Source organism: Cottoperca gobio, chromosome 12 (genome assembly GCF_900634415.1).
Source record: "Cottoperca gobio chromosome 12, fCotGob3.1, whole genome shotgun sequence".
Lineage (NCBI taxonomy): Eukaryota > Metazoa > Chordata > Actinopteri > Perciformes > Bovichtidae > Cottoperca > Cottoperca gobio.
The window spans coordinates 16737342-16747752 of NC_041366.1; the positions used below are offsets into that span (position 1 = coordinate 16737342).

At 37.6% G+C, this 10411-nt stretch overlaps 2 protein-coding genes across 3 annotated transcripts; one reads left to right on the forward strand and one right to left on the reverse strand.

Annotated features, from left to right (window-relative positions):
• Positions 1 to 1007: 1007 nt before the first annotated feature.
• On the forward strand, positions 1008 to 3893 carry rx3 (retinal homeobox gene 3). Its single transcript, XM_029444911.1, has 3 exons — positions 1008 to 1400; positions 1599 to 1834; positions 2656 to 3893. Exons 1-3 carry the CDS (start codon positions 1142 to 1144, stop codon positions 3100 to 3102), a joined length of 942 nt encoding a protein of 313 aa, XP_029300771.1. The 5' UTR covers positions 1008 to 1141; the 3' UTR covers positions 3103 to 3893.
• A 940-nt stretch (positions 3894 to 4833) lies between these two features.
• On the reverse strand, positions 4834 to 6255 carry grp (gastrin-releasing peptide). Of its 2 annotated transcripts, XM_029445046.1 has the most exons (4): positions 6131 to 6241; positions 5925 to 6040; positions 5238 to 5428; positions 4834 to 5148 (listed from the first exon to the last, which is right to left on the reverse strand). In XM_029445046.1, exons 2-4 carry the CDS (start codon positions 6004 to 6006, stop codon positions 5095 to 5097), a joined length of 327 nt encoding a protein of 108 aa, XP_029300906.1. In that variant the 5' UTR covers positions 6007 to 6040; positions 6131 to 6241; the 3' UTR covers positions 4834 to 5094. The 2 variants fall into 2 exon arrangements, with proteins under 2 accessions (XP_029300906.1, XP_029300905.1); XM_029445045.1 differs by having other exon boundaries at positions 5925 to 6255.
• Between the last annotated feature and the right edge of the window lie 4156 nt (positions 6256 to 10411).

Here is a 10411-nt window from a genome sequence, read left to right on the forward strand (position 1 = left end):
AAACTCAATGAAACTTTTCAGACACCATACAGCTTAAGAAACTATTATGAGACTCTGTCAGAGCTCCTCACATGCAAACACAAGTAACCAAAAGAGCATCTTTAAAAACTCTGGCTGTATAAATAAACTTTTGCACGTACTCGAGTCACAACTTTCTGCTGTTAATTAAAACAGTGCATCTCTCTGCCTCTGACCCCCCCCCCCCCCCCCCCCTCGCAGCCAAACAAAGGATAAGGTCACCTTCTGTAATTAGGAAAAGCTAAATAGTTTTAGGGGTTTTAACTCTTTTGAGTAAAATAATGTAATCCCCTTAAGTAGGATTACCACACTGCTGTCAATCTTTGTTTGCTGTTAAGTGTGTAAATGTGTTATCGTTTGGTCTTTGTTACCCTCTTTGACTCAACACCTAGAAGAGTTAAAGAAACGCTTCATAGTTTAAGACTCATTTATGAATCATTGACTTTTAATGAGCCTATAAAAAGTATTGAAGTCTTGTTTGACCAACATGTGTCAGGAGGTGCGTGATTTATCCTTTAGGTCAATAACACAAATCATTCTTAAACTAAATGAAATGTCTATCTGGTTTGGCAACAATATCTTGACGCTTTGATTAAATATTAAGCTGTCATCTTGCAATCTGTGTCCTGACCAGAAATCTTGTAATTATGATTTTGTTGTACCTTAATCTGTGGGCCTAAGCTTCCTCTCTTTTTTTCTCCACATGAACATGACATCTGGAGGAGTTGAAAGATGGTTTTAAGATTTATGTAAGTAGGTTTAGAGCCAACACTGCCTGATGCACTTGAGATGGGGAGGAGTTATAGAGAGGGTGTGCGCGCTGGTGCCTGCACGGGCGCACAGTTACCCCTAAATCCAGGGCCAAATCAAACAGGACGTCCCCTCTCTGACGTGCAGCGGGGGTGCCGCATGAGCAGGGGGTCTTACAACAGGCACTGCTTTAAAAGCCCCCTCTGAAGATGCTCCATATCCATTGAGCAACACAGGCTTACTGGAGTGTGTCTTGTGCGCAAGTTTTCCACACTGGTTTCTAATTTACAACTTTACCAAACACAAAGAGCAGCGATATATTTGAAAAGTTGCGATTTGCGAATTGTGACCATCTTTTGGACTTCATCGACCAATGTGGCTTCTTGGATCAGCTTCCCAAGTGATGATGATGATGGATGAGCGCCTGTCTCCCTCAGCACGCTGCGTCCAGAGCCCGGGAGACAACCCGTCCACAGTCCACAGCATAGAGGCGATACTGGGATTTAAAGAGGACACACTCTTCCACAAATCGGCCTGCTACAGCATGACAGAAAAGGTTCTGGTGAAAGATGCCGAGCGGAATGTAATTATGACCCCACTGAAGAAAAGTCATTCCTCAGAAAGTTTTGACAGTAAGTAGATTTAGTTTTCTCCAAACAAGCATCAAGTCAATGAAGTACATCTGTCTTTAGAGTGAAAACCCGACACTTGCACTTCTTTCTCAAGACACTCATCCACTCATTATTTTATTTCTAGATTGTATGAATCGTATCGTATTTAAATGTAAAAGGCTGTGTTCTCCCGGCGCTCACACTCTCCTCTGCCCGCAGGTGTGTGTTGCGCCAGCGGCGCCGCTGAAGCGTCGGTCTGCCCGGACTCTCCGGACAGAGACGGCAAACTGTCGGATGATGACAACCCCAAGAAGAAACACCGTCGGAACAGGACAACATTCACCACCTTCCAGCTTCACGAGCTGGAGAGAGCTTTTGAAAAGTCCCATTACCCGGACGTGTACAGCAGGGAGGAGCTGGCGCTGAAGGTCAACCTGCCGGAGGTCCGAGTGCAGGTTCGTCCATAAAACTACCAGTTTCATCACATCTGTGCACGCTTATGTTCGGCCTTAGGGAAGTTATGATGGCTGCATAAAGAAATAGAGCCAACAGCTTTGTGGTCATACATTTTCTCCTAACATTTGTAATATTTTTAATAAATAAAACAGAGTATTTCCTAAATAAAATCCTTATAGGTTTTATGTTTATATTGAAAGTTTATTTTGGGTAGATCAGCTATTATTACTTAAGAGATTATTTAAGAGATATATTTAGAGAAACAGTCGCATATTAGTTTAATTTGGAATCATAAATATGAAACTGATATAAATTACTTGTTTGGGTCGGTGCTTATTTCACTGTAAAAGTTATTAAATTAACTGTAAAAGTTATTTTCTATGTTATTTTGGCTGAATACGAAATTTAAATGTATTTACAAAATGTTAAACTTCAGTTAAGGCTTTTATCATAGCTTAAAAGAAACAGAAAAACTGGAAGTTAAATCAATTTCTTAAAACATTATGCTTTTAACAATCACTACTTATTAATTTCAAAATTATATATACAATTTAATGCAAAATGCATCATTTAATAGCTGATATCATCAATTATATATCTCATTCTGTCAACCTCCACATTTCTAAATATCAGATATTTACACAATATTTTATTTTAATAGTAGCTATAGTTATTTCTGCCTTTGATTGTTTTTAGCTTTAAAATGTTTTTTCTCTTTGTTTCTGTTTATATCTCTTGTGTCTGTTCAGTTTCCGGTGACAAATAAAGTTGTATTAAGTTTAATTGAATTGAAAATTAAAATCCTCCTCTTTCTTTCTAGGTGTGGTTTCAAAACCGGCGGGCCAAGTGGCGTCGGCAGGAGAAGCTGGAGGTGAGCTGCATCAAGCTCCAGGACACCTCCTCCTCCTTGCTCTCCTTCCGCCGCTCTCCCACCAGCTCCCTGGGCTCCAGTCTGCAGCTGGACCCCTGGCTCTCCACCTCGATCACCACCTCCACCTCCCTGCAGTCCCTCCCGGGCTTCATCACCGGCTCACAGGGCCTCCCGGGCACTTACACCCCTTCTCCACCCCCTTCCATGGCCTCTTCCTTGCCGGCCTCCTTCCTCAACTCCTCGGCCCTGGGACACAGCCATCACCTGCCCCACATGGGCTCAATGTGCCCCCTGCCCCCGGCGTACCACTGCTCATCTGACCCAAGGAACTCCAGTATTGCTTCACTGAGGATGAAGGCCAAGGAACATATTCAGTCTATTGGGAAGACGTGGTGATGCTGAGTGGAGGTTAAAAATGGACATCGAAACCCAGAATGCATCATGCTGCATCGTTTGAGAAACTGACTTCATCCTCACGCTGACGGGATTGTTATTTTGGAAGTGAAAACTACAGTTGACATCCAGGAGTAGAGACATTCCCGTCACCAATAAGGGTACTTTACTTTACTTCTCCCTATTTATAATTCATAAGCAGGATATAAATGTCGAATAAATAATTTAATACACACTATAATGAGGTTGTAAGTAGATACAGGTGTTTGTTAATGTGTTTGTCAACAACTATAACTCCATCTGTGGGTATTAAAAGATATGCCAAGAACGTAAAACACAGTTGTAATAATATATAATATGTCTTCATAGAAGTTACAATTGTTGTCAAATACTGTACATTAATGCACATGTCAAATGACCTGCTTACACCGACGTCATCATGTGTTATAAACCATGCATTACATGTTTGCATTGCTTATGAATATTAAAGGGGACTTAAAGAGTCACCTTTATAAGCAACGATCTGAAAATCTGTGACACTAACTGTGAAATTCCTGTAAAAATATGAAACTAGTGAACACTGATGATTCCTTTCCTTTGTCTTCTTTACAAGCTGTGTTTACTTTAAGTTTTACATTCATCTTATTCTTATCCGCTGTTATGTTGCCGATATAACAAGTCCATTAGCACCCATCAGTATTTATTCTTCTTTTGTAAATTGAGCTCATTTTGATTCATTTTTCCCTTCTGCTTTTCGATCTTCATCATGAAAGATTGAACAAATGTGCATATTTTCTCTACACAATAAACTTTATATGTAAAATTCATAAACAGAATTGTGGCTAATCATGTTTCCTCTGAATATGTGTCACATTTGAGACTTTTTTGAGGGAGAAGAAGAAGAAGCAATAAAAGAAGTAAATTTAACACTTAAAGCTAAACTAGTGACGAAGAGAAGCAGATTGAGCAGGTTTATTCTGTTATTTCATATTGCAATTAATTTGCAAAATGCTCTCTAAACCACTTTATCGGCTCTAATTAGGCCAAAACATATTGTAAATGAAACTTTATGGTATCAAGTTTCACACCACTTTAATATTTAATCATTTAATTTAAAGAAGAGGGTGTTATAAAGAGGCAGCTTAAACTCCCAGACTTCCTGTCTCTGCTTTACAGATAGTTTGTCAACCCACTTATTTCTACCTCATTAACTCCTGTAAACTTTATTCCATTCGCTCCTGGGATTAGACTCATAATGACGGGGTGAAAGCGGCTTGTACCTCTATTGTTCGCCAATCATCCGCGACAAATAAGGACAGAAGAGAACACTTTCCTTTGGCTTTAAGAAAAAAGATGTGTGTAACCAAATTGTTTCAATTAGCATTTGCTTTTGTCTGCAACCCCTGAGGGCTAATAATAGTCCCTCGTCATCATTTATCCTCCTCTCCTAAATATACACTGGGGTGTGTTTGTGTTGATTCTGATGAGGGGAAAAAAAGCAGCATCAAAGCTCACTGAATGGCCCATAAACGGCTTTTGTTAACTGTAATTATAATGAAAACAACTCTTCATGCTTCATCTTACTGGTAACTTTCTCAAAATGTAATTACAGGTGCTCTCAGAGTAGATATTGTGCGCCATCTGGTGGTACAAGCTGGTAACTGTACAGGTGGAGTGAACAATAACAGTGAACGTGTGCTAAAGAAATATAAAAGGCCACTTGTTGTGTGCAAAGCATGATGATAATGCAGTTATCACAACGTTAAGTTTATTCAGCATTCTCAGCTCATGTAACATAACCTCGTCATGTCAGTCTGTAATCAAACTGCTGCATTATGTGCATATTCAAACATTTCAAATTAGTGATAAAATAAACTTCTATATGGTTTCCAGCGTACTCTTACAGCAGAACAAAAATATACACTTTGAATGAATATGTGATTATGATGCATATCTTTAGATATATTGATGACTTTTATGAGTTAAGTCTTGCATTCAGGTGGAGTCATTGTCCCGCAGTCTCAAAACCAGAAGAAGCAGGTCTGACATCTAAAATGGAGAAATACATGAAACCATAACATCTTATTTCCAAACATTTTGAGAATCACCGATAAGACTGTGATAAACCACACACTGACCTCTCTGAGATATTTGTCTCTGTCGCCGTGCAGCCGAAGCAGCATGTCTGCAGTTTGTGGCATCGTCTGTTTCTGGTTCTTGTGTTGCATCAGAGCCTCCAGAAGTCGCTCTGTGACCCCGGCTGTTTCTGAGGGTGTGAGGTAGTCGCGGTCAGGCAGGTGCTCGATGCTCTTCTTTCCCATCAAATGACCTGGTGAGTTGAATGCATTAAATGTTCTGGAATAAATCCGTTTGTGGTCCAACTGCACTGTGATAATCTGTACATAAAAGACTTTCACAACAGTGCCAGCCTGAATCAAACGCAATGTGTGTGTCTCCCATGAAGCAGCTTTGTATCTAAAAGAGAGACGTAATTTGGCTACTTTCATTCACTATAATGTATTTTTTTTGTAAACCTGTCTAGCAGAAAAAAAATATAATTGTCTATTACATAAACATGTAACATGATTTACCTTAAACAGGGATGAGACAGGCAAACGACTGCATTATTATAATCAATAAAGACATAAATTAACATTGTTATTAGTGAGCATGCAAGATATCAAGTTCTGAATATGCCTAAAATATTGTTCTGACCCGAGATATTAAATCATTTGCATGATTGCAAAATATAATGCATATAATGTAAGATATATAAAATGCAATATTCTTTTTTACTTTTTGAAATATGATGAAGTTTCTCTTACCTACTGCCCAGTGGTTGCCGCGTGGATACATTTTGCCAACAACTACTGCAGGACTGTCTGAGCAGAGCAACATACACGGCATTGTAGCCAGAAGAATAAAAAGTGGCCACACCGGTCTGCAAGTCCAACAAACGCACACTCCTCCCATGTTATCAGAGAAAATGTGAGGTCTAAACAGCGGTTGTTGAATCCTCAATTGCACTTACTCAGTTTGTTCCTAACTTAACACACTCTCCACCATAGTCGGTATATAGTCGGGTGAAAGGGCTCCAGTTGCAGACTTGTTGAAGTTACACTCCCGATGCCTTTGATAGAAATGACTAATGATGAAAGTAAATGCCCCTCCTAATACAAACCGCACGTCAGCGGCTGTTTTTAAAAGTACCACGGTGATGAGAAAGTCATGATGACAAATTATTATCGATAGCCTGTAATTATTATTGCTCGCCATTGTTTGTCTAGAGATTGCAGGGTGATTGCGGGAGGTGTCAACGTCATTTCACGATGATGGACGGGAGTAATTGCTAAAGTAGGCCTATTAAGTAGTGTTATCAAAAATAAAAGAAAGTGAGCATGCTATCAGGAGTAATAGTATCCTACTCATGAAGAATGGCCCCTTTATCATTAGGTATAGGGCTTTATCATTTAAATATTATTTACTGAACCAGCATGGAAGAAACATTTTAATGTTGACGGTTGAGTTTGAATTTTTACTACTTTATATAATCAACAGCAATGCATCAGAATTCATAAAGTGATTAAATGTTGAATGCTAAATCTTAATGCAAACGGTAAGTAGTAGCATACTTAAAATTGCAAATACACAGAATTAACATTGCACTCATCAGGGACATTATATATATATATATATATATATATATATATATATATATATATATATATATATATATATATATATAATGTCCCTGATGAGTGCAATGTTAATTCTGTTTGATATATATATATATATATATATATATATATATATATATATATATATATAAAGAAGATCAAATCAATGCAGCAGAACCAAAAATATTGTTTTTTATATCCCATTCATTTAACTTCCTTGTCAAAACCTGCCGCCTACATTACCCACGATGCACTCAGTCGCCGACAGTTCTGTCTGAGATTTTGGGTGTATTATGCTAATAGTGGCTAATGTAGCTAGCCTCAAGCAGAGATGAGGAGCGGCTACAGAGGTCTGGTAACTCATTATCGTATCATTTTCAGACTTTTAGTCTTCATCCCTAACTGACACTGACTCAAATGACATCACTTGAGGCAGTTGATCAGGATGTGAACGCCCCCTCAAGTCAGAACTACTCGGAAAATCAGTGAAAAGGTGACGTCATATTACACAGAAACATGGCAGACAAAGTACATTTTGGCTTGATGGGAATGAACTTTTTTATTAAGTCACGTATTGCAAATCAATTCTTTGCTCACATGTCATCGGGGAACGTACTATGTGTTACGAAATGGACATTTACCAGGCAGTGGTAAACATGTAACAGTTGGTTTGTAGTATGGGTAATGAAGGAGCCAGTGTTTATGGAGCTTGACTTGTACTAGGGCCTTGTGTTTTAATTTCATCAGTTCCTCCGAATTAAAAAAACAAATACATTGTTATGCATTCCTTCTAGAACAACACATCGAAGCTTTGTCTCTTGAACATAAAGCGTTCTTTTTGGGAGGATAATCTCCTAAATTTTGACCTTTCGGTTTATATTTTATCTGTCTCCCAACTTTATGGAGCTGCAACACTAAGTCACTGCTTTATCCCTTTCAGAACAATACTTTGCTAAATGTGCGTCGTTACTTTCCACCTCTGGTAACGTCACAGCGTATAACAAATCACATTAAAAATAAAAATAAAAATGTAAACAGTCTTTTTAGTCCGTTCAACATCTTACAAAAGTACAAAAGTATTATCAGTAAATAAAGAATCAAAACTACTAATCATGCAGAATGTCCACCTTTCAGAATGTTATATTAATATTTATAATATTATGGGATTATATAAGTGATGCATTAATATTTTACAAACATTTGAATGTGTTTTAAGCTTCAAAGTAACGAGAAAGCATAGCTGTCAGATATACAAACACTACTTGTCTCTGAAATAAAGAAGTAGAAATTAAAGTCTCCTGTAATCTGTAATAAAGTATTAAACGTTACTATAGTCTACATTTAACCAATAAGTGTTTATTTATTACAGTTTATTATTTAGGACCTAACCTGTGTGCAACACCAGTTTCTGCCCCCCCCCCCCCCCCCCTCCCCCATAACATGTACTTTTCTAAACACCAACTTGTTTTCCAAGCAGAGGAAATGACGCAGAAGTAAAAACAATAAATAAAAAGCAACACGTCACGAGCGACGATGATGCATGATACTTCTGCTGCAGACAACAGCTGTCGTGTGCTCAGTTACAAGAATTTGACAATGCAGCTCGTTATGCGTAGTCCACATCATTTATCGGCACCGTTTATTAGTGTGTTTATCCCCCCCGGAAAGGTTAACAATGTGAAATAAGCAGTCCTCAAACACAGTGAGGCGCCCACGCAGGTGCCTGTGTGAAATTCTTATACTTGACTGATCCCTTTCATGACAGTATTGACAGACAGATTGCTGGAGGAGGAGAATGAATGAGGACAGATAAGGAGTCCACGCAGGTGAGTAACATTCTGGGTTGAAAAGGTTGGAGGTTTCCTCTGGGTATTGTCAGTTCAAAAGCCCCACACATATTCCCATATTAGATATTAGAGAGTATATCTCTGGCTCGTAAAGTATCGTATCTTCGGCAAAGGATGACCTTAACAAAACAGGATGAGTCACTTACGGTCTCAGGGCATTATCAGCTAGTGCCAGCAGAAATATGTGTGTGTGTGTGTGTGTGTGTGTGTGTGTGTGTGTGTGTGAGACAACAAAGATACTGCGTATGATCATGTACCAGGAAAACATCTTGAGAAATCACAAAAAAATACAGGAATATTAAATTTACCACTGAAATAAAACTGTTATTTTTGAAATAATGCAGGAACATATTGATAAAAACTTATTTTATGTTTAATTTAAAACCTGATATGATGATATTGGGGAATATTATTCACATGGATTTTTCTTTACTTATTAAAAGCAAATCGAACGTATTCAAACATGATAAATACAGCAGCATGAAGTTATGAACTCAGGGTTACTCCACACCGACAGACCCAGGAGCTCCTCATGAGCTCACTAACAACCCCTCAGGTCTGATTGCCAGCCCTTCATCACCTGCACTTGAGACCACTGAAATCATTTCAAACCCCATAATTAAACCAGATAAATGACTATATACAGTGTATTAAAAAGGGTGTAAGTACAACTTAACAAACATCTATTATAAGTACAATTAAAAGTAAGAGTGGATAATGTTATAGTACAATACCTCCAACTGTAAAATCCTGGTTTAGTCTCATTTAACATTTATTGGGAGTAGAAACAGCAGATGGCACTGTGGGCTGAATTTAGGATGCACGCCTCTGTTTCTCTATAAGTCATGTCAATTATTTTATTTATATATTACACATGTTGCTAAAAGCGTGAAACTACTGATTTTACTTTATAAATAATTTCTGTAATTTATTTATTATTATAATTCCAATAAAACAATATTATACATAATACAATTATTGCATTATAACACGTATCTGCAGGCTAATTTGATATGTTTCATATTATTTTCAACAAAGTGAACAATAAGTAATGTGATGCTAAAAATCTGTCATTGAGCTGTAAAAATAATGTCCTTCTAGTTTCTATTCATTCTTTTAAAATGTCATATGATACATTAAGTGTTCTGACGGTGGTGTCAAGACCGTGATAATATTGGCTTTATGAAAAGTGAAAATGAGTCATTTAAGGAAGGCCTTTCAGCGGGAAAGTGTCAATTAAAATGGACAGATTGTCATTACGAGGTCTTTGCTGTTCGTCACAGTTTCAAACTAAATCCCCGAGCAGCTGTCCGCTCACAGACCTTGAAGGTAGCGCTGCCATTTAAAGGAACATTTTGCTTTGCTTTCATTTTGTTACACAAGAAAGGGAGAGAGAACATAAAGGACTAAAGGGCTCTTTCAGTCAGGAACTCCCTGCCTGAGGATCTGAGCAGAATCAGTATCTGTCTTTTGTTATGCAGTTCCCTTTTTAATTTATTTTTGACATTACTTTTGGGTGTTTTATTTTCTATTGTTTGTGTTTGTATTGCAATTTGTTTTGTCTTGACATATTTTTGTTCCTGTTTCAAACATGTAAAGCACTTTATTTCAACTTTGTTTTGAAAAATGCAGCAAAAATAATAATATTATTATTATTATTAGTAATTATATTGTTTTCAAATGTTTTTTTTATACTGAATATGCACCTATTCAAGCATCAATTTTTTTTATTATTTCTGCAAAGTCTGACAGTATCACATATATAATCTAGAGCAGCTCATTCCAACT